General features: G+C 41.6%; 1 protein-coding gene across 1 annotated transcript in view; it reads left to right on the forward strand.

Annotated features, from left to right (window-relative positions):
* Positions 1-25,348, forward strand: part of CDH13 (cadherin 13) — a 1,193,479-nt gene that overhangs the window by 724,939 nt on the left and 443,192 nt on the right. The window contains exon 6 of the mRNA XM_012466155.2: positions 14,825-14,969. Coding sequence (XP_012321578.1) covers positions 14,825-14,969 — 145 coding nt within the window. The remainder of the gene's footprint in view (positions 1-14,824; positions 14,970-25,348) is intronic.

Raw genomic sequence — 25,348 nt, forward strand, 5'->3', positions numbered from 1 at the left:
GCTAATTGCTGTACTTTCCCCATTGATTTTAGCCAACTCTATTTACTAAAGGTAATAAGCCTCTGTTGTACATGATGCAAATATTTTTCAGTTTTCTGTTTATTTTCATATAATATTTTAGTTGTTGTAAAAGTTGCATTTAAGTAGCTTAATCTGTCAATAATTCACACAATAAATTAGACCTGTAATGCTGGCTTAGAAAGACCTTCCCCACTCTGTTACATAAATATTCAATGACTTTTTCCTCCTAATACATTAATCCATCTGGAGTTCATTAGATTATACTTTAAATTTTTATGTATCAACTCTAATTTTTGAAGAACATCATGTTTGATAAAACACATTTTAATACTTATTTAACAAAATGACTTTAAATCTGTAAACTTCAAAAAAAAAGCATTGCATTTATTTCTATTCATTTGAATTTCACATTGGGAAAGGGAAAAGGACTCGTGAAAGTAAAATCCCCAGTAATTTTTCTCCTATGGTTTTGTTTTCTAAAGTATTACGTTTCTCATCTTTACACAAAAATCCCCTTAACCCTTATACATATCCTTAATGGATCTGGCATAATTCCATCATCCATGAATTATATAAATTCTACTTGAACCAATTAAAATTTTCAGCCTGTGTCACCTCTTGAGGCAGAGGATATTCACTAGGTCTTTACTCAAGCTGCTTACATAAAAATTATTTTGAATATCTGCATAGATTGCTTCCACATAATTAAAGTTACTTCAAAAGTTAAATATAAGAATGTCCTCAAAGTCTAGTATGGTTGTGAGCATGCATACACATAAGAAAAAACCATGTTTTCATTAGGTTTGATGGAAAAAAATTTTAAAGTAAGATTTCAAATTGACAAAGGAAATACTGTAGCTCTAAGCAGAGCAAGCTTTTCAAAGAACATTTGATAATAGTATCAAGATCTTTAATTAATAACCTAACAAGTGAAAACTTTTATCGCCCCTTTGATCGTTTTTAGAAGGAGATATAAACACCACATCCAGTCCATCGAGGGCGGGATTACACACAGTGCTGTATAAATGAAGGTGGAGGAATGTCACAAAGGGTTTAAAATATCTTTTCCCTGGGAACCCTCCAGGCATTGGCCCGTAATGACACTTAACTTGAATAAGTGAAATAAAGCTAAGAAAAATGACTTGAAATGCAGGTTATTGGTGTCAAAGAGAAACCTGGATTACAGTAATAGAAAAGCAATTTCAAAGGGGTGATGGCTGACAGATAGGATTTGAATCTAGGATACTACATCCACATTTGCAAATTTCTGAATAGAAATCTTTTGGGAGTAAATTATTTCCCTACAGAGTGGGAGTGGTCCTGTGGGGCTGATTGGGAGCCTCTCTCAGATTGCCCAGCCCTCCCCTGTCCTTCTGGGAGGCTACCAAGGTGCTGCTCATTGGACGGACTGCCTTTGAAATCTTGACCTGTGGCACGGCCCTGGCTGGTGGTGGTATTGCCAGGAGGACGGCATGCCAAGGTCACTGTACTCCCCCTAAGTTCTAACAAACCTTTGTTTAGTTTTTTTACATGTTGGGCGTTTGTGTGTACATATGCTCATTTATCTTTTTATTTCTTTAACAGTAAAACTGAGAGTGGTATTCTAAACACCATATGTTGCAGTGGTACGAACTAAAACCTGGAAAGCTGAAGTTTCTTAGTAAGAGAGGATGACCACATGACCCAGTTTGCCCAGGACAGCTTTGGTTTATACCTGTTGTCTTGGCTTCATTGTTAATGGTACCTACTTTTATTCTAAGAAGATTCCGGTTTGGACAATAAATTACATGGCCACTGTGTTAATGTCCTGTGGCTGCTGTAATAAATTACTACACAGTGACTCAAAACAATACAAATCTTAACTTGCAGTTTGGTAAGCTTAGAATCCAACATGCGTCGGGGCTAAAATCAAGGTGTCCGCAGGGCTGCCTTCACTCCTGGAAGCTCTAGGGGAAAATCCATTTCCTTGCCATTTCTAGCTTCTAAAGGCCACCCACATTCCTGGCCCTGTGGTACCTTTCTCCATCCTCAAAGCCAGCAACAGCTGGTCAAGTCCGTCTCATAACCCATCACTCTGACCTTCACTTCTTTGTCCCTCTTGAGGACTCGTGATGATGACAGGCCCAGCCAGATGCCAGATAATTCAGGGTAGTGTCTCTCTTTTCTCTGTCTCTATCTCTTTCTCTCTCTCTCTCTCTCCCCCCTCCGTCTCTCCTCTCTTCTCTCTCTTTCTCTCTCTCTCCCCTCTCTCCTCTCTTCTCTCTCTGTCTCTCTCTCTCTCTCTGAAACAGGGTCTCCCTCTGTTATCTACACTGGAGTGCAGTGCTACAATCACAGCTCACTGCAGCGTCAACCTTCTGAGCCCAAGTGATCCTCCTACCTCAGCCTCCTGACTAGCTGTGACTACAGGCATGCACCACAACTCCCAGCTAGTTTAAAAAGAATTCTGTAGACACGGCAGTCTCCCCATGTTGCTCAGGCTGGTCTCAAACTCCTCAGTTCAATCAGTCCTCCCGCCTTGGCCTCCCAAAGTGCTTGCATGGCAGGCATGAGCAACCATACCTGGCCCAATCTCTGTTTTAAAGACAGCTGATCAGCAACCTTAATTCCGCTGACAATCTTAATTTGGGAGGTGGAGAGAGTATGAGAATTATGGACAGAAACTTAATGAAAATAGTTATCAGTATGTATTTGTTTAAGACACTAAATTATGGAAAGGATGTCTAGAAAGAGCACTCTTACTCACACATCGTATGATCTAATTGTACCATGAGTATATTCTCATCTAAATCTACATGCCAACTCTGTACCAGAACAGCCCATAATAAATAAATTATAAATGAAATAATATATAATTGTATTGAATTATATAATGAACTATATATTGAATTATATAATAAATTCTATATTGAATTGAATGAAATATTTAATTATAAATGAAATATTTCATCTCTATATTGAATTATATATTAAATAATAAATAAATGAAATAAATGAGCATACCCAAAGGGATGCACTGATGAATAACAAAATGTGCTACAAGGCTTTTTAATTAAATATATGAGGACTCAGGTGTAAAAAGCAAGGGCAATGTAAGTGTCACATTAATAAAATGAGTTAAGATCATTTTTATTGTTTTCTTTTTATTGCAACAAACACTGTATCCGTGGTGGAAAATACCACTTAAAATATCTTCCAACCATGCCTAACCTTTAGGGATCATCTGTTAAAAATAAACAATACAGCATATTGATACAAAAATCTTGGCTGGCTTATTTCCATGGAATCTGTGCATAGTTTTTTTTTAAGCTTTGAACATCTCTGAGGTTCTTGAGACATACTTTCAAACTGCCTTCCAGGAAGATTGTATCAAGTTGAGATTCTGCTAGAATGATCCCTGTGTTCATGTCCCTGCACCCTTGCAATCATCTGCTCTCATCTTTTCTTCATCTGGGGGCAAATGCTGGCATGTTACTTTTCATGTGTGTCTCAATGCTTTGTGTGAGTCAAACATACACACAGTTCCTTTGTCTGAACTTACAGTCATATTTAGCTGGAGAGATGCCAGTGTTAAGCCTTGTACATCTCTGCTTGCATGCAGTGAGCTTCCAAAGATCATTTTACATTTCTAGTATCACAGCTATTTTCTATTACAAGATATTTGGGGTCAGGCATGGTGGCTCACGCCTGTAATCCCAGCATTTTGGGAGGCCAAGGTGGGTGGATCACATGAGGTCAGGAGTTTGAGACTAGCCTGGGCAATATAGTGAAACCCTATCTCTGCTGAAAATACAAAAATTTGCTGGGGGTGGTGGTACACGCCTGTAACCCCAGCTACTCGGGAGGCCGAGATAGGAGAATTGCTTGAACCTGGGAGGCAGAGGTTGCAGTGAGCCAAGATCACACTACTGCACTCCAGCCTGGGTGACACAGTGAGACTCCATATATTTGAAATGAAAGGAATGAGATTCCTTTTTGTTTGTGACTTATAAACTGGTTCCTGTAGAAGTTTCTGAAGAGGTATTCCAGAGATAATGGCAGTGGCGGCATCTATGCAGAAAAACATTTTAGTGCCCCAGAGAGGTAACTTGGAAGGAAAATAATCATTCAGGTGGGAGATACCTGCAAAATAGAAACTGAGTCATATTATGTGAGAGATGTAGCTACCGTATGTTCTTTATTTTGTGTGATTTGAAACTTAGAAGTGAAAATTCCATGCACACACAATCCACTGATCAGATGTTGAACTATGTCATCTCAAAAAAACCTCTGCATGTGTGTGTTTTGCCTTATTTGCATATTTTGCCCAAAGAAGAATCATCAGAGTTAAAGAGGTCATCAAAGTGTTTTCCAAATCATTTCTCTTCAGAATGACTCACAAGTCCGTGGACTATGCGTGTCATGCTTTGTTTCTGATTCCATTGATCTAGATTTTGCATGTGTTGCTTGAGTCATCTCGTGTTACAAAAAATATTGGCTTTTAAGAGCCAGCTTCTGCATTTTGGCCTTCTCCCAAAAAACCTTGTAGCACGTTTTGTTTTTCATCAGTACATCCCTTTGGGCAAGACCTCAGTGTCAGATTTTGTCGGACTAAATTGTGTCTTTCATGGCTGAAGATGAGAGGATGAGTCAAACGAAGGGCGAGGTGTTAATAGTTCGCCGTGAAGCTGAAGGCCAGCGTGTGTGCATGTGCTTTGTAATTTGGTTCATTATGTTCTTGCATTTTTTAAGGGATTCTTTTTCAAAGCATTTTATGTACAGCCAATTCCCATTATTATGGTGAATTAATTGGCTTGAAGAGTCATTGTTTTGCATATTGTGACTTGATGGTTCACATTCCCAGTGGACACCCCCCCAAACCCAATCCCCAACAGTATGGAAACAGAATAGAGGAACCCAGGTGCTAGGATGCCAGGAAGGGTGGCCGACAGGACCCTAAACCCAAGGCTAAAACTGCTTCCAACTTAGCTTCCCTTCTGGCTCCTGTGGTTTTTCCTCACTTCCTCTTCCATTTCAGGAGTCGAGCCCCTTTTCTCCTCCCATCCTCAGGACTCAGAAGATCAGGGCTAACAACCTAGTGCCCATCTACCATGCCCCCTTGAAGTAGAGCAGATGTTCAGGCAGTATCTTAGTGTCTCCACCCGTGGATAAAGTATTTTTGCTTTAAACAAATTAGAGGTGATTTGCATCCTCTGTCTCCCTTGCCATACTATTCACTGTTGTCACTTGAGAATTAAATTTATAAGAACACCTTTTTTTTCTTTTCAGAAAGTCTGTAGCATCCCGGAAGGAACTATGTTGTAGCTGGGCCAATACTATAATATTTCCAAACCTTTAGTTTGTGGCAAGATGCTGCAAAGGTGTTGGAAATAGATGCTCGGTGCCACAAAAGAAAATTAGCACTGAGACAAAGGATCTTTCAGCAATGCTATTTTTACTTCCTGGGCTGCAGGAAGGGTACCCTCACTAGCCATCATGCCACGAGAGTACAATCAACAATGGAAAGCACATAAATTTATCCCTTATGCATTTGGGGTCGTTCTTACTGCTGTGTCTGATCTCCGTTGGCTGGAGCCAGACCTTACAATTTAAACTAAAACCCGTTTGGCTAACAACTGAAAACTTTTCTAAACAGGCAAAAGCAGTGGAGAGCTGGGACATGCCTATGAGCACATCCAGCATAGATATCTTGGTTAAAGCACAAGGACATAGAATGTACCACGTGCCTGTAAGCATGGCATGTCTAACAGCTACATAGTATAGGGCTTAACAAAGTTATTAGCACACTTATTCTTTAACAAGAAAAGAAACTTTAAAAAGGAATCTTTCTACTTCCCACAATAATATACAGAGGCTCATTCTGTGGTTTAATGTGTAGTTTCATGTGTATTAAATAAAATATATAAGAGACTCATTAAGTTCCTCAATTCACGGATGATTTTGCCACAGATGAGGCAAGAGTGAAAAATAGCAATCAATGTAAAGCAAAGCTACTAAGTCAATAGCTTAGTAAAGAGAATAAAACAAACAAAAATAATGTAAGGAGTCAATGCAAAAACATTCAACAAGTGTGAGCATAGTGAGGGGAACGTGAACGTTACAGTAGGACCTATGTTTTAATTAGCCTGTTGATAAACCAGCTTTGGCACCATGGACCAGTTATTTAAATTTCTGTGCTGTAATGGGTATTTCTTCAGATTATTTTGAGCCAAATGAGATAATGCAAAAAAGGCCAGACCTGTATTGGACACCAAATAAATATTAGTCCCCTTCTTATTAAAAAAAAAAAAACACAAGTAATTAGTTTAATGTACTTCGATGTCGTTTACCACTGGAATTCTTGTTCATCAATTAAGATTACAAAGTCTACCAGCCTACAGTCCATGGAGTCAGACCAACTGTCAGTTCTAATATGCCAGGGACAGAGAGAAAGGACAGATGGTCAGAGCTCAGGCCAAAACTTTGGATTCCAGTCTCTTAAAGAGGTATTGCCTCTTCCAAAGAGGGCTCTCTGCAATCAATATCATATCAGGTGCCTGTTTTACACCAGGCATTGGGTCCAGGGTTCAGAGTTTGCTAATGAGCTCCTGACCTCATGGGGCCAGATAGAGAGCTGGACATGAATTGAATCATCACACCAATAGGTAATGTTAAATGTGTGCTCTGAATGAAGAGACCCCCTAAACAGGCTTTGTGGGAGCAACAAGGCTGTTTGTTCACCGGGGTGCAAGTGGGCTGAGTCCAAAAACAGAGTCAGCACTGGGAAGTGGGATAAGAGTTTGTTTTATAGATTTGGGGTAGGCAGTGGAAAGTTACAGAGGTTACAGTTTAGGGCATCTTTTGCAAGCTGGGAGGGGTCATAGGATCTGGAGTCACGAGGCTGACCAAGGTCCGTTACAAAGTCCAATTGTCTTACCAGTTGAGGCAGGAATAAGGAACAGTGGAAGAATGTCTCAAGTTAATTGGGTGCCTCAGGGGTTGATCATTCTTCCTCTTTTCATGGTCTTCCAGTTACTTTGGATTTTCTAGTTCCGGGAGGCCATCCAGAGGGGTACGTGCAGGTCACGGGGGTTGCCATGACTCAACTTAGGGTATGGCCTGTGGTGCACCCAGTTCGAAGAACCTTGCAGGCAATAACATATGGGAAGTGTTACAAAGGAAGGGAACTGATGCCATGGGAGTGTAAGCCAAGGACACCCTAGCTGGTCTGGAGGAGTAGAAAAGGATCTTCTTGATATTTGATCCAAGATCTGAAGGATGAATAGGGGCAGCAAGGAGGTATAGGTAGGAAACTCATGCTTGGTAGGAGGGTTGTATGTAAAAACACCTGTGGGAAAGAGTGTGATGAGTTGGAAGAACTGAAAAAAGATGATGAGTGTACCTGGATAATAAGGAACAAGAGGGATTCCTTCTAACATGAAATGAGTTTGAGGAAGTGAGCTAGAGCCAGATTATAGAAAGACTTGTCAAAGCAAAGGCATTTGCTATTTTTCCTAAGAGTGATAAAAAACCATGGAAAGGTATCTAATATAGGTTGACATAAAGAAATAAAAATTGGTGAAGACACCATGGAAGCCCTATAGAAAGGTATCAAATATAGAATCCAATCCAGGAATCCAAGGTATCCAATATAGAAAGGTATCCAATATAGGGTGACATAAGTAAATAAAAATTGACAGAGACACCCTGGAAGCCCTATAGAGAACAGACCGTGGCAGACAATCATGACTGGGCAAGAAACCCACAAGGTGGCTTGCCCAGTGGCCCTGGTGAGAAGTGACAGACTCTCATCTCTAGGAGTGATGAGGAGGATGGAGAGAAGAGGGGGCTTTCAGGAAGGCAAACAATTGATGTGGGTAGGATGCGTTGATGGATGGCTGGGGACAGAAGAGAAGGTTTCATCTGAGGAAGAGAATGACTTGTGAGTTTCTTCCTTGATCCCTGGGGGAGGGGCCATCCCCTGGACAATATCTGGAGCAAAATGATAAACACACAACTGTACTTACCATACTTTCTGGCTGCTCAAAAGTTCTTGCCTCCAATCATGTCAATAATATTTTAATTAAGTTATTATAACTGTAAAATAGTTTTGCCTTCTCTAGGAAAGGATGCAGCTGACTCCCTAAAAACTGGGGAGTAATATTTGGGTTCAAACTCAACACCAGCTTTGTATCAGACACTTTTGTGTATTGTTTTACTGATATGCACCAAGTTCCTGTGAAGTCGCCATGGTAGGCTCTTTTTCTTTTTATTTACGTATTTTATTATACTTTAAGTTCTGGGATACATTTGTAGAATGTGCAGGTTTGTTACATAGGTATGCATGTGCCATGGTGTCAACCCATCATCTACATTAGGTATTTCTCCTAATGCTGTCCCTCCCCTAGCCCCCCACCCGGGCCCTGGTATGTGATGTTCCCCTGCCTGTGGCGATTCCTCAAGGATCTAGAACCAGAAATACCGTTTGACCCAGCAATCCCATTACTGGGTATATATCCAAAGGATTATAAATCATTCTACTATAAAGACACATCCACACGTATGTTTATTGCAGCACTATTCATAATAGCAAAGAGTTGGAACTAACCCAAATACCCATCAATAATAGACTGGCTAAAGAAATTGTAGCACATATAAACCATGGAATACCATGCAGCCATAAAAATGGATGAGTTCATATCCTTTGCAGGGACATGAATGAAGCTGAAAACCATCATTCTCAGCAGATTAACAAAGGAACAGAAAAGCAAACACCACATATTCTGACTCATAAATGGGAGTTGAGCCAAGATAGGCTCTTATCAATAACACAAAAACCAAGATACAGAGGTACATTCCTTGCTCGGAGCAAATCTGGTACGTCAGCAGGATTTAATATCAGGCCTCCTTAATGCAGGTCAAGTGCTCTTTCCACAGCTCCTTAAAACCCTCCACTCAGGCTTTGGCAAATGTCCTCCACCTCCATCAACCCTCCCCTCCACCATTCCCACCAATGCTCATAGCATCTGGATCTCCCTTTCCTCATCAGCTAAGCTTTCCAAAGTGTGGTCAGGAAACCACCAGCACCAGAATCTCTCCAATTGCTGGTTTAAACAGAAATTAGTTCTAAAGAATCTAAATTTTTACCCAGTTCCCTGGATGACACTTAGGCTCCCTAAATGATAAAGCCGAATGAGTGACCCCCACCCCTAGGATTTTTCATCTCAATGAAGGAGAATAACTCTGTTGGGGTCCAATAATCACACCAAGGCTAAGGCAATGCAGAACCCTCAATACTCATCACCGTTCTCTGTGAGCTTTCCCATCTCTGGGACCTCTCCATTTTACCGTGTTTTCTGCAGTGTTTCACTTTTCAATTAGCAATTAGTAAGCCCTTCTTCCTTTTTTGTATTTGACAGCGTCTCAAAAAAGTGATCAGAAAAAAATATGATTTTTAAGCATAAGCATGCAGAGTTGAAGATGAAGAGATTGGAAAAAATTGACGTTTGTGGGAAATGTATGTGCGTGTGTATACTTGTGCATGTGTATACTTGTGTGTGTGCTGTGTCTGCGGTATGTGTATATATGTCTGCCTGCCTGTGTGTGTGTATGTGTGTGTGTGCGCGCGTACTTCTCCAGATAGACCTACAGACAACATCTGTCTTCCTGGCCTGTGTACTTGGGGGTGATGAATGAGTTCAACAGCCACACAGTGAAATTCCTAGCAGGTGACAAGATTCAGTTTCCTGTTTGGAGCTTATTCATTTTCCTACAGCTGAACCTGGGAATACAGTTCCCAGATTCCACAAGACCCTTGGATTTCCATCTCCAACCCCTGTGTCTCAGCACAGCATCACTCAAACAGTAATGTGCACCAGAATTTCCCAGAAACAGTGTTAAAATGGATGGGTTTCCTCTGTAGGTTCTAGGCAGGACTGAGGAGCCTGCATTTCTAACCAGCTCCTGGGGGATGCCAGTGCTGCTGGCTTGAAGACTGACCTTTGAATAGCAAGGTACTAGAACACAGAGCACAGATATTGGTCAGATGTGTAATTGCGTGGAGTTCAGGCTACCTACTGTGGAATTAGTTATTAAATCCTACAATGTTGGACAACTGTTTCTAGCTGTAACTTACTGAATGCCCCTCTAGTCTGCCTCCATAGTGGACATTTTTTATATCACACCTTATTATTCGCAAGCAGGTCAACCATTGAATCTAAGAATAGAAATCCTCATGTCTGAAAGGGTGGTCTTGAAATAGGCAGTGAGGGGCTGGATGGTTTCCATTTCCTTTGAGCAAGTATTGCATTACCTTCTGCCATGGCTACCTGTTTGTTTTTCTCACAGTGGGTTTCTACCAAGTGGCATCTCACTTCCGACATAAAGAACAAATATCAGAATGCCTCCCTTTGAATGCGTTTGAGCTTGTTTTGTTTTTAGAGCCCAAACACAGCCACTTGAGTCTATTATGTAATTCAAAGGAAACAAACATTGTTCCAGTCTTTTCAAACTAAGGATTTGTGTGCTTTGGGTATTTCAATTAGAAAGAAAGAAGGCAGGCAAGAACGTTATTGAACATTTATTCTCTGATACTGGAGGACGTGCTGGAATTTAAGAGCCTGACTTCAGAAAGTTTGGCATTTGCTAACTGTGGATCTGACCTTCACATGAGAACAGTGATGCAAACTCATGGGAATGTCAGGTTTTGTTACAGTATGTGATCAGGTGGATAAGGCTGTATTTACTAACAGCTTCCTCATGCATATGCATATGCTTAATTTTCATCCACATTATTAATAAGATTATTTTAAAACTAGGCAAACCTCTCTATAAAACACATACATTTCCTATTATATATTTTATTCGGTCTACTATGATTTCCTCTGCTGGGGACAACTATGATATACTTCTTTCTCATTTCTGCCTTACCAGGGACTCATAGAAACAAAATGTCTTCATTCTTCACTTGGTTTAGATTGCTCTATGCAAAGAATCTTGCATGGACGCAAGCCTTAACCTACTTCATTTGGAGTTGAGTGGAGCCCTAATTTTTTGACTTGCTCTTATACCATTTCCCACTCTCAAATTAGTTCCAACCTCATTCCTGCCTCAGAGTCTTTGCATTGCTATTCCTGCTGTCTAGAAATCATTTTCCATGTATTTTTGTATGGCTATCTCTTTCAACTTTCTTGCCATTTAAGTCTCAGCTGAAATATTCACTCAGCAATAAGGTTTTTCCCTGCATTTATCTCAAATAGGTGCCCCCTTCCCCCGCCCCACACACACACACAATCACTCACTCACTCTTTCTCAGTCATATTCTAGCCCAGTACTGTGTCTCTGCAGTGATGGAGATGTTTTGCATCCATGTTGTCTAATATGGTAGCTACTACCCACATATGGCTATTGAGCACTCAGAACATTCCTAGTTTGACTGGAGTACTGAGTTTTTTTATTTTAATAAATGTAAATTGCAATAGCCACATGTGGCTAGCAGCTACAGTATTGGATAAGGAAGCTTTTGTATTCAAACCTGTCTCATATCCTTCACAGCCCTCATCTGTGACTGAAATTATCTTGTTCATATCTTTTTCTCTTGTTTATTATCTGTCTCTCCATGCTGGGGTATCTTTTCTGCTAACCGCTGGATACCCAATGTTCAGTATGATGGCTGACATGTAGTGGGTCCTCAAATAATCTGTATTAAATTAACGTTGAGAAAAATGCCACTTAGGCCGGGCGCGGTGGCTCACGCCTGTAATCCCAGCACTTTGGGAGGCCGAGATGGGGCAGATCACGAGGTCAAGAGATCTAGACCATCCTGGCCAACATGGTGAAACCCGTCTCTGCTAAAAATACAAAAATTAGCTGGGCGTGGTGGCGCGCACCTGTAGTCCCAGCTACTCAGGAGGCTGAGGCAGGAGAATTGCTTGAACCCAGGAGGCGGAGGTTGCAGTGAGCCTAGATCGCGCCACTGCACTCCAGCCTGGCGCCTGGCGAGGGAGCGAGACTCTGTCTCAAAAAAAAAAAAAAAAAAAAAGAGAGAGAGAAAGAGAGAGAGAAAGAAAGAAAGAAAGAGAAAGAAGAAAGTGCCACCTAACAGCGCTTTGCTGTTTTTAGAGACCATTCCAAACTCTTGGCTTCGGTTGATATTATTGTCCTCTGAAAAGTATGAGAGTCAAACTGTAAATAGTTTTGTATCGTAAAATACCATTGGCTTGTCTGTTTGCATAAGTGGTATTCTGAGATTCAGCTCCACACTTTGCATTCATCCTAATCAATGGTGTCCCCTTAGTTTCCTTCTTTCCATTGTGTTAAGATGGATCTTGTTGTCTGCCCTTCCCAGTTTCAGCGTATTTGAATATTTGGCAAATGTGAGTTCCCATTCTCTATCCTACTTGTACCTTGTGATCCTGGCCAGGTCTTACAGAATGCGGAATCTTAGGATTCAGATCCAAGATGTTTGGTATCTTTATGCATAGTTTTCTTTTTTGCGGAGTGTTGGGGTGTTGAGTTAAAGTCAAGTCCTTGGCTATTTTGGGAAGATGAAAAACCAGACCTATGTTATTACATAAAATTGCCCCAAAGCTTTATTTTGATCGATGTCCTTTGTTAGCAGTATTCTCATAATAGCTTTAAAAAAAACCATAAATGTATAAAATTTAACTCTCTGTGAGATCTCCTTTGTGTACAGATATTAGAAGGCTCTGTGCACTGAATTTTTTCTAATTATTTGCATTATTTTATCTGCCCAGAAATTAAGTGTGTGTGTCTGCATTTGAACTTGGTAGTAAAAGGATGAAGTAATGTTAAAGAAAAAATATTATCTACCCACACATACCTGGTTTCGTTTTGCTCACTCTCTTCAAATTCTGTCCATATTTGTGTGTTATATATGCTTTATATACCTGTTATTTTGTATAATTTTACTTAATATTCTAAGATCAACAAAGTTTAAAAATTATTTTATGTAATTATGGCATTGTAATGTGTTGTTACACAAACATTAACTCAACTAATTCCCTTCCACTGGACATTAATGTGGATGCCACTGTAATTTTATTATTAGAAATAGCAATGTGGCCAGGTGTGGTGGCTCACGCATGTAATCCCAGCACTTTCAGAGGCCGAGGTGGGCAGATCACCTGAGGTCAGGAGGTTGAGACCAGTCTGACCAACATGGTGAAACCCTGTCTCTGCTAAATACAAAAAATTAGCTGCTCATGGTGATGTATGCCTGTAATCTCAGCTACCTGGGAGGCTGAGGCAGGAGAATCTCTTGAACCTGGGAGGTGGAGGTTGCAGTGAGCCGAGATCATACCATGACACTCCAGACTGGGCAACAAGAGCTAAACTCCATCTAAAAAAAACAAAAAAAAAATAGAAATAACAATGCAGTGAATAGTTCCAAGTATGTAGTGCAAACTTACATAGGATCAGGAGTGATATAAAAATAGAACAAAGTATGAGTCTTTCATGATTTCTGTTGAATTTTGCCATGCTTTTAAAAAGGGTTATACTGGTTTACAATCATCAGGTGGGATGTGACTGTACTGATGTATAACAGAATGTTTGTCTTTCATTTTCCTAATTCGAACTACTTTTGACAATAATATTGATAATAACTGTAGCAACAATAGCAGCGGTTAATATTCTTGAGATATATGACAGGCCTTATATTAAGTGCTTTAGAAATACTGTTTATAGTAGTTAAAAATGTGAGCTCTGGAGGCAGACTTCCCAAGGTCAAATCTGGACTCCGCCATTTACCCTCTATTTGCTTTCCTTCTCTCCTCTGTAAAAGGATCCAGAGGGTTTATTATGAGAAGCAAGTGAGTTAATATGGTATAGAGCCTACGTAAGCACTGGATAAGTGTTTGTTTTTATTCCTAATAAGTGTTTTTATTAACCCCATTTACAGATGAGAAAACTGAGTCCCAGTGTCTTGCTCAAGGTCACACAGATAGGAAAGAGTTGTGCTAGGATTCCAAATGCAGATGCCCCTTTCTCACCAAAATGTTCCTATGTAGCCATCGCCACTTGTATCCAAGAAGTATTACTGTTATGGCTGGGTTAAATCAAGGCTGAATTAGTCACAGAAAATTAACACATAAGGTCCCTGTGATTCACTGGAAATGCTATGGCATAATTGTTTCCAAGACAAAAAAAACTGTTTTTTTTTTTGTTTGTTTTTTTGGTTTTTTATGCTGCCTTCTTCATTGAGATCTGAAAGTAGTTCCCTATGGAAGTGATTTATGGGTTGTGAATTCCTCCGAGATTGTAAAGAGCCTGGTGGGCAGGAATCCCAATGTCTCATTCAGGGTCCCTGCAAATTATGAGTTCCTAGCCTGAGGAAAGCCCCCTACAAATGCTGACCTGACTTTCTCCTAAAAAACTGCCATAAACACTTTTGGTTATCTCTTAATGTACTTGGTTCATAACTGCTTAGTCCATTATTTTTATTAGCATAACGTTATTTTTAAGCATAATGATATTGGGAATACAGAAATGATATAAGCCTAATTTCTTGGCTATGGCTGTTTATGTTTTGGGGTTTTTGTTTTTGTTTTTAACTTTCTTTGCAGATTTGATGAATTAATTGTAAATTTCCTAAGGGGCATCTAATGTGAACAGATCTTTGCCTTTTATTCTGGAATGTTTGGTTTCTATTCTAGTCCCACTGACTATCCATTGAGACCACAGTTTCAATATTGCCAAGGGCTCATAAAATTGCTGATGTAACCTACTTTCTCTAGAGAACCTTATTTCAGTTTTCATCATGAATTAATATCTTCTTTCTCCCCCAATCTCTTTGTTTACATAGCTATTTGTGGAGACCACTGATGCCAATGGCAAAACTCTTGAGGGGCCGGTGCCTCTGGAAGTCATCGTGATTGATCAGAATGACAACAGACCGATCTTTCGGGAAGGCCCCTACATTGGCCACGTCATGGAAGGGTCACCCACAGGTATGTCATGGTGATTTACCTTCAGCATAATGGCTCGGAAAGAGGGACACTACAATCTTTGTGGATTCCAGGGACTGTTGTGTGGCTATTCTGACTTGTCAGCTTGTGTCAACGTTGACATGTTACTTTCCTGCATAGAAGCCAGGTTGGAAAGCTGAAGTGCAAAGCTTGACCGAGGCGTTGCAAGCTATGAAAATCTCTTTCATTGTCTCTGAAGGTGATCCTCCAAGAATGACTGCCATCTAAGTCTCTAAGGCATGGCTGATGTTGGGCACCATGTAAATATCCAGCTTACCTTTGTGAAGGTCCAAGGGGGAACTTTGTGCTATAGCAGGGCTTTGATGAGAATTGGGTCCTCGTTATAAATTCCTCAGTTATTTCTTTTCATAGTGGCCTTTTAATAACAGCTATTTTAGTAAAATAGGTCGGAGTTTTTCCCTTCCCTTAGAAGATATGCGTGAAGAAAGCTTTTGTCTTCAGTTGGAGGACCAAAAGGAAGATGTTTGATATCTCTTTCCGGAAATGCATGTACCTGCCATTATAGAAGTCACTCCAGGTTACCATAGAGCTCCTGCTATCTTTCCCCATGTTTAACGTTTCTACCAGGGAAGGTTCTAGAATTTAGAACTTCCTTTTTTGGCCCAATACATACTAATTAAAGTATTTCATAGCCAGTAGCGGAAGTCACTCCTGCGTATAATGCTTGAGAACATGAAGAATAAAGCGGAAAAATTCCTATTCGGCTGGACTTTGATTTTCAGCCCTAAAATACACTTGAGTGAAAAAAACACCGTATTAGGAGTGTCATGTTGCTGTGCCTAGATGATGTCCAAATAAGAAAAATAGTGATTTGTCAGACCAGACAGGAGATGAGAGCTGCTTTGACTACTTTTTCCCCCTTTGCTGAATTGATAGGATGTATCAGTGACATGTAGATACTTGAGGCTCTGGAAATGTTGCCATGGTAACCTTCCCAGACAACCAGGTGAATAATTGCATGCAAGATGGCTAAAACCTCCCATCAGTTTCAAGGAACTGGGTCTTTATGCACCGCATCAGATCCCCCAAGGGCAAGAGCAACCCTCTTCCTTCCCAGCTTTGAACACACTCTGTAAAAGTGAGAGTGAATTCACTGCGTGTGTGCCGGAGGGTGTTTGGGGAAGTGTTGGAGGCAGAGGAGCAATGATAGGTCCAGAGAAAAGGAGAGAGGGCAGGTGAAGGGAGGTCAGGTCACTTCAGGGAAGTCCATGTGGCCGCTGTCTGTGGGCAGCTTTTGATGGAAAGATGGCTTCTGGTGAGGGACACCCTAGAATTTGGGTTTGATGTTTACAGAAATCTTCTTAAACAAGCTGATGTGCAGAACACGTTAGGAGAACCAATGAGGAAAGCGACTGAAGAGGCCGAAGTTTGAGCAGAACAGAAAAATGATTCCCAGTTGCTGTCTGTGGTACCTGGGCCCCGTGAGTGAGTGACTAGAATTCAGATGGGCTGGAGAAGTGTTCTAAATGTAAATGACAGTGGTCACATTCGGCGTGGCAGTGAGCTTACACATGTCTTTGTATATTGTGTGTGTATACGATTAGATGATATCCAATTTTCCTTCCACTGTGCCCGTCCTTAAAGTTTAGAAAAGAGTTTCAGATTTTATTGCTGTATATACATGTAATATTTTTTGAAGAAAGATAGAATTCTTTATGCACACTGCATTTCCTAAATAGCAAAGTTATTCAGTTAAGGACAGACACTTCTCCAGCAAAACATAAGCCACCTCAAATGTCTATTTATGATTGGTATTATCCTATAAAAATACATAAAGACTCAGGTGTCTGTATGGATTCATTGTATTCTTTTTCAGCACTCTCTGGGTTGGACTATAGAGCAGGAATTGAAATAGAACCAGTCAGATTTGGGATCAAGAATGTGGAAATGTTACAGAAAAGTTTCAAACAAAAAGTCACTTAGGTTGCTTAGCACCCTGTAAGAGAGCTGCAGCATCCGTGAGGACAGTGGGAGTCTGAGGAGGAAGATGGTGTTCTCTTTCCAACATCTTCTTCAACTTAAATCATTGACAAGTAGTAACAACAAACCCTGACTGGCTATAAAAATGATTGTCTTGGCCAGGCATGGTGGCTCATGCCTGTAATCCCAACACTTTGGGAAGCCGAGGTGGGTGGATCACCTGAGGTCAGGAGTTTGAGGCCAGCCTGACCAACATGGAGAAACCCTATCTCTACTAAAAATACAAAATTAGCCCGGCATGCCAGTACGTGCCTGTAATCCTAGCTACTCGGGAGGCTGAGGCACGAGAATCAGTTGAACCTGGGAGACTTGTAATCTCAGCAGTTAGGGAGGTTGCAGTGAGCTGAGATCATGCCACTGCACTCCAGCCTGGGCAACAAGAGCAAAACTCTACCTAGAGAAAAGAAAAGAAAAGAAAAGAAAAGAAATGAAATAGTCTTTTCTATTTCTGTCATGCTCTGCTCATCTGTGGCTCGTAGGATCCCATGTGCTATAGAAATTATTCGGAACCCATTGGGAGTGAGGGTATGGGTGGGGGGCTGACTCTGGAAAAAGTTCCATGACTTATCCCGGTTCTCACAAATAAAAGATGGGGGTCAGTGCTTGGGAGTCAACCTGCATAACTCACCTTCAAATCTTGGGCTCCTTCAATAGTCCCACCAAATTCATGATGAAAACAGCCATCGGGTATCACAGCACTGAGTTGAGCACTTATTGTGTGCCAGGAGCCATATATGTGCATCATTTCATTCACTATCCCACCTCCTGCCCTGAGAGGTAGACAGCACTATCCCCATCTTACAGATGAGAAAACTGAACATCAGAGAGGCTTAGGAACTTGCCAAAGTTACATGGCTAGGGGAAGAGACACAGTTAGTGTCTGTGTCTCTGGCTCCGAAGTTTGGTGAATGGTTGCTTACTCAGTTGATAAGAGGCTGCCACTTCTGCCTCAATTCTCTGCAAATTTTGACCAGATCTGCACTGGCATCCTGCTCAAAAGACTAATCCACTTCTGTTCACAATAGCCTATGTTTGTTCTTAGGCCTTGTGTGAGCTACAAGAAACCCAAGAGCTGGCCGGGCGCGGTGGCTCATGCCTGCAATCCCAGCACTTTGGGAGGTCAAGGTGGGCAGATCACAAGGTCGGGAGTTCAAGACCAGCCTGGCCAACATGGTGAAATGCCATCTCTACTAAAAATACAAAAATTAGGTGGCCGTGGTGGTATGCACCTGTAATCCCGGCTACTCAGGAGGCTGAGGCAGGGGAATTGCTTGAACTCAGGAGGCGGAGGTTGCAGTGAGCCAAGATCAGGCCACTGCACTGCAGCCTGGGTGACAGAGCAAGACTCTATCTCAGAAAGAAAAGTGGGGGGACCCAAAGCCACCTGGCCCATTGGGTCTGCTCTCCTGCTTCCGTGTTTTGTACCGTGGACTCTTTGCAGGCCCAGCTGGGGGAAGTATTTGTGCAGTTCTATCAGATGAACTGATTTAGAGCCTAACAGAAAATGGCTAGTTCTTCTGACGAAATACCCAGGCTCATTGAGTCACCTCGAGGGTTCAGTAGGGTTGAATGTTGAGGCCCTTATCATCACTCACATCACTTTTTTTCTGAGTCCACATAACCAAAGACAGCTTCATGGGCATAGCTTTTGCGACCTCACACAGCCCAGTGCACAGAAGGGTTCCATGCTCAGAAAGGCCTGGGGTTTAGTTTAATGTTCTGCTGTCACCATCTTGAAATTCTTAATAATTATTGAACAAGGAATCTGCATTTTCACTTTACACTGAGTCCCACAAATTATGTGGCTGTTCCTGCTCACAGCATTGTAGCCGAGAGCTGTGTTGGATACTCTGCTCAGCTGTTTAACACGGTGAGACTTTGGACAAGTTACTGAACCTTCTAGAAGCCTCTGCAAATGGGGATAGAATAAAACAGTACCTACCTTAGAGAAGTATATGTGAGAATTCAGTGAGACAGTGTGCTTCACCCAGTGCTTAGGAAATAATAAATGTGTAAGGAATGCCTTTGTACTGTTAATACTGCAATTATTATTTTTATTCGGGCAGTGTACCCTTTAGCAAAGGTAAAGCAAAGAGACACATGAGTTGTGTGAAGAGAAATTCATCTACCAACAAACCACACATCATTGTTGTGTCCCTGTGTGTTCGAATGCCCTCAGCACCAATCTATCACAAAGGAAGGTCACCCGTATTTATCTGTATGTGCAGACAGGACACCATTCTGGGAGGCTCAGCGCTAAACTCCAGGGTATTGTTTTGGCAAATTATTCCTGGATGAAGGAAGATCAACAGAAAATAATGGTCTTTGACTTTGCAGATCATGAGCTGTTCCTTTTGCAGAGCCACAGGCATTGATTTATGAGGCCCAAGCCAAGGCGCTGGCTGCTCCATGGGGACGAACAGATCTCTATGTGAGTCTGGTGTTTTCTGATGCCCAGGACATGGTGTTTAGGAGTAGGTGTTCACGAGTAGGGAGTAGAGGGTTAGAACTCTTGAAGTTCCTGGAGGACACTAATTCCAAGGCCCCATCATGACTTGTTGGCATCAATTCATGGGTTTTGCTCCCTGGAGTTTCCTGGGCACCTTTGAGAAAGGCTGACCGTGAGGGATGGCATGTCAAGCTCCCCGAGAAGCAGGCCCTGAGATGAAGACTGAGGCATGTGGTTTACCTGAGAGGTGCAGGGACAGATACAAAGTAAGGCGAGGTATAGAAAAGGAAGTCAGACAACTTGAGGTGCATTATTAAGCCAGCTCCCCGAGTGACCAATTGCAGTGTTATCCTTTTGGGGGAGCTCTAGGAAATGATGTTAGACACATGCATTAGAGTTCACCCAGCTGAGGGGCAGGTAGCTGGGATATCTGCTCCCCAAGGCCTGATGATGAGACACTGGTTTAAAGCTTCTGCAAGCAGGGCTTTAATTTCCAGGCTCGTGCAGCCAGCCATGCACAAGGGCAACCCGGGATTCATCAGCTTGAATATCCTGTCCTCTTGAGGCCTTGGCCTTCCAACAAGATCAGGAGCTGGCTGTAGGTTGTGTTCTTCCTCCTGGCTTTTAGCCACCCCAAATGGCAGCCAGGGCAGCTGGGAGAATGGCAGCCCCCACCCTGGACAGGTGGGGCAGCTTTGAGAAAGAGGTGGTGAGTGGTCATGGAAGGAAAGAATTAGCTCCCACACTGCATGGCTGAGAAAGACGAATGTGGCATTCACGTAGAGGTGCACGTTCTGCATCATGAAAGATGCACATTGTCTGATCCTTCTTCTTGAGGTTGTTGAAGACAAGCAGAGATTAGCAGTTACATCCTCATTGTCTAACTTCTGAAAGCCCAGCCACTTTCCCTCCCTCGCTGTTTTCTCTTGCTCCCTTTAATTTTTTTTCTCCAGTAAGCTTATCAAGCATCTACTCTGCACTGGTGCTATTCTAAGCTCTAAACATGCAGCCGTGGACCTGCCAAGTGCTGCTTGTCCCCCCCGGTGTTCATAGCTGAGGAGGGAGGGCAACAACGAATAAATAAGAAAGAAAATTGTGGCAAGTGCTACAACATAGCTGTACGGGATGCTGATCTCAGGGGCCCAAACCTAGTCTTGTAGTGAGCGGAGGCCACTCTGAAGAGATGATGTAGGGAGTTTTTATCTTTTATTTTTCCTCCGGGATCCACCTGAGTTTCTTTTCAAGACACAGTTCCTTTAATTTTTAAACACGTTCAACCATTCCAGACATAAGAAAAAAACAGCTGATCAAGTGGCCTTTGGGACCAATGGCTATCCTGAGAGCTCAGCTTTGCTTGGAAGTTGCTATTTTCCAAAACAGTTTGAGCTAAATAAAGATGGCTAGGATATTTGATAGTTGATATTTGACACCTAGCTCAGCAGACAGTCTTCAGGTTGTTGCTATGGCCTGGTTGTAAAGTCCCTTTTCTGGTTACCTCTTCACTTGTTGCAGTAATTATGATGTGGCTTTTCAATCCACCAACTGTCAGGTTTTCTTTTGCTGGCATTTTCAGACTTTCACGCTGTAGGCTTCTCCATTCTCAACTTCCCCAACCAATCCTGTGTGTTTCTGGATTATCAGGCACGTGACTATTTCATCTTTTTTCTTAGGTAGATATATTTTTAAAAATAAAGCAATTCTGTTCTTTTCAAGTGAAAGAAAATGCAGTGACTCCCCAGTCCCACCATCCAGAGATAACCACATTTGATATTTTAGTGAGCACAGTTCTGGGGTTCTCTCCAGGCATGTCTACACAGAGAGGTGCAGGTGCACAGTTTTACAGAATGGGGGCTCTATGCGCTTTTCTGTAAACCTCTTTCTTCACTCCTCAGGGCGGTACGGACATTTTTGTAAATCAGTAACCATCAAGCTACATCATTGTTTCAAACAGCTAGATCCCAGATCTACCATCATCTCCTTAACCAATTTCCTATTTATTTAAGTTGTTTTCATTTTCCTACAATTATATCAGTTCTGCAGAGGAGAGCTCATCTCTTCCCATGTTTGTGACAGTTTCTTTAGGATACATTTATATGGTGGGGTTGATGGGACAGCAGATATGCCTTGTTATGTTTCGATCCCTGTTCAGGTGATGCTTCTAATCAGAGGATTTTAGTCTGTATCTTGGTTAAGCTTGTTGATGCAGCAGGATACAATAGTCTTTCTTTTCACTCACGAGCATACTGATGGATATTTTTCTTTGTTTGTTTCTCTGGATTACACTCAGCAGCTACAAGTTTTTGTGGTCATTTCACTAGCTGTTTTTTAGATTGTGAATGGCTTTGCTATAGAATCCTCGCTGGATATTGTGGTCGAGGCAGAGGAATGCAGTGATTGAGACTGGCCCCTTTCCTCAAGTCATCACTGGAGTTTTAGCCAAGGAGCACTGCCCAGGGATGGTATCGTTAGCATGCTGCAGAACCCTTGAGATTGGAGGAGACAGCGCTTGAATTATGGTGCAATTCACTCCAGTGCAGGTGACCATAAAACAAATTTTATGAAAGAGTTGCATAATCCAATCAGAGAACATTTCCCAGAGGGAAAATTTAGAAATAAATGGTACGGAAAGTATTATCTGAACTTTGCTAGCTATTGACTCCACCTAGTCATTCAAGAGAAAAGGGAATGCTTATATGCTGTTAGTGGGAATGTAAACTAGTACAACCATATGGAAAGCAGTATGAATATTTCTCAAGAAACTAAAAATAGAACTACCATTTAATCCAGCAGTCCTACTGCTGGGTATCTACATAAAGAAAAAGAAGCCATCCTATCAAAAAGACACCTGCACTCATATAGTTATCACCACATATATTTATCACCGTACCGTACATACATGCATACACACACATGCACAATGGAATACTCTTTAGCCATACAAAAGTATAAAATCATGCACAATAGAATACTCTTTAGCCATACAAAAGTATCTTTGGCAACAATATGGATAGAACTGGAGGCCATTATCTTAGGTGAAATAGAAAGTCAAATACTGCATGCTCTCACTCACAAGTCAGAGATAAATCATGTGTACGCATGGACATGGGTGTGCAGTAATTGACACTGGAGACTCAGAAGGGTGGAAGCGTGGCAAGGGTGTCAGGTATGAGAAATTACTTAATGAGTGCAATTAATGTTACTCAGGTGATAGTTATACTAAAAGCGAAGACTTCACCACTGTGTTACATGTCCATGTAACAAAACTGCACTTGTACTCGTCAAATGTATACACATAAAGAAAAAAGAAACTGAATCTTTGCCAAGTTGCTCCTATGTCTGAAGGTCTTCCAGTGATATCTCACACGGGCTTAGAACCAAGGCAGCCAGCTCCTTTGTCATAGTCATTAGGATTTCTCGCCTCCATATCCCAGCCGCAACTTGATGGGCACCATTGCACTTATTAGGGCCGTTGGCTGCTGGCTCACTGGAGCTGGATACCAAAGCATCTTCTGGGACAGGAGAGAATGCCTGAACCCCTTTATTCTGGTAGAAAAGTACCTAACCAACAGAACTGTATGTTTCATCTTTAATGTGGATAACTGAAAACAACTCTTTTCATTTTTACTCATAGCTCTCTCTCTCCGCCTAAATTCACACATGCGTCTCTGGGGCTAGAGATCAACTCAAGAGACGGACACCCCATTGTTTGCTGAAACACTCTCCTCTTTAACCGTGAAGTCTTACTCCTGGACTTGCCTATGTATCTGCCTCTCCTCTGCTCATCACCCGTGCTCCTATCATTCATATTAGACCTTTGTATTCTGGGTGAACTGGAGATAGTGATGCCTTTGGGCTCCCTTTGATTACTTCCTTGTAAAAATAAGTGTTGAATAGCCCTGTCCACTATTTTTTTTGGATATATTTTAGGCTATCCTTATATTTTAGGCCATGCCTTTAGGGAGCCATCCTTCCACCACTCTACATTTGGAAGAGGGAAGGATTTGTGGCATCAGATATTTTAAAATAAAGGCAAAAATTTAAAAATGGAGTAACTTAACTAAAATGATAATTTAAAGTGGCAGCAGGTCGAAGGAACATTTGTAGCTTCAGAAACGTAGCGATCATTCTACAGTCTTCTGTAAGAATAAACCTGTCAGGAATTTCTAGCCAAAATGGAAATTGGTGACGGTGGAGCAGCTGCAGAGCGAAGGTGAAAAAGTCCGTGAGTTGTCCTAGCACCGAGCGTGCTCACCAGTGCTGTTGGATATCTTCCCTGATAGCAAAGGGTCCACCCGGAATAGTCCAGCGATTTTTAGTGCTGAAGCTGAGTAAAACAGAGTGGCAGTTCTCATTTAAACAGTTCTCATTTCAGGGAAACCCTTATTTCAAATCATTTCCTTGTAACCATTTCATCAGTAAATTGATTCAACAAGTATCACTGGGCAGTTTCTATGAGTCAGATAATATTCTAGGTGCTGGGGACATGGCAGTGGCCAAGATCATTTAGAACTCTATTCTTAAGACATTGCCACTTTCCTGGGAGGAGAAAGGTGCCAACAAAAATGGATACATCACGTAAATTTAAGTTTTGGATAAAATAAAACAAGGTACAATGACCGTAAGGTCAACAAAAGGCCTCTCGAAAGAGGTGATGTCGAAGCTGAGCCCAGTGAGAATAAAGGAGCCTACCATGTAAAGGCATGGAGAAAGAACATTCCAGACACAGGGGCCAGGAAGTGCAGAGACCTGAGGCAGGAATGACCTGAGGGAGGGTAGTACCAGGTGAGACAGGGAGATGGGGAAGGGCAAGATCCTTCCAAGCATGAGTCAACAAACTATGGGCCATGGGCCAAATCTGTCCCTCTGCCTGTTTTTCTTTTTAAATAAAGGTTTATTAGAATACAAACATGCCCATTCATTCGTGTATTGACTATGGCTGCTTTCGCATCATGTTGGCAGAATTGGGCAGCTGGGACAGAGACTGTATATTCTATGGGGTCAAAAGTTATGTAATACCTGATCCTCTGCAGATAAAAAGTGTGCAGACCCCTGGTTTAGAGCTCCGTACGTTTTGATTGCATTTTAAAGTTAGTAGAAAGCCCTTGGGTGGTTTTGAGAAAGAGAGCAGTTAGATATGATTTTACTGTTGAAAAATGACTTGTGGTATTTCGTGAAGAAAGAACTAGGGAAACAAGGACATTTCAATGTTATAGGCCTGAGAGGACCATAGCAACCATGGAGATGGAGGTAAGAGAGCATGTAAGATTTCTGCAGTCAGTGTGTGACAAATGGGGAAATACTAAATATTGACTCATTTTATGATGCCAGCTTATTGTAACCGATGCCATCTATATGGAATTACAATAATACTTTAAGCCTTTACAGGTTTATAAATTTTCTACAAGTAGAAACTGGACTCTGCCTTCAGTTCTCTTTCTCAACCATACGCTTAAGACCAGGGGAACTGAATGGTTTTCTCTTCATCCTTTAACTTCCAACATTTAGCAGAGTCCACCCAATAAATTGCCCTGGATGAACAAATGGCCCCAAAGGGCAGAAAGCATGAATCATGATGAACTGTTTTTTTAATTCAATTTTAAAATAAATGTTGTATTTATTGGAAATGTATTCATTCCTTCCTCAATTATCTTCAGAGTACCTGCTGTATACCAGGTATGCTGTTTAATGTGGATGGGGTTGGAGGGGTGGATGCATAACACAGACGTGGACCCTGACTCCGTAGAGCTTGCAGACTAAAGAGGAAGTCAGTAAATGAAGCATCACTGCTGCTCGGGGGAAAGTCAGTAGGCTAGCAGGAGCATCCCTCTAGGATTAAAGGAGGGAGATGATGCCTGTTGCAGGGTAAGAAAGCAGTGGTCATCAGCCGTAAAATTTCCTAGCACTGTTATGT

This window comes from Aotus nancymaae, unplaced genomic scaffold, assembly GCF_030222135.1.
Source record: "Aotus nancymaae isolate 86718 unplaced genomic scaffold, 86718_ANA_hifiasm-v0.15.2.pri h1tg000030l, whole genome shotgun sequence".
NCBI lineage: Eukaryota > Metazoa > Chordata > Mammalia > Primates > Aotidae > Aotus > Aotus nancymaae.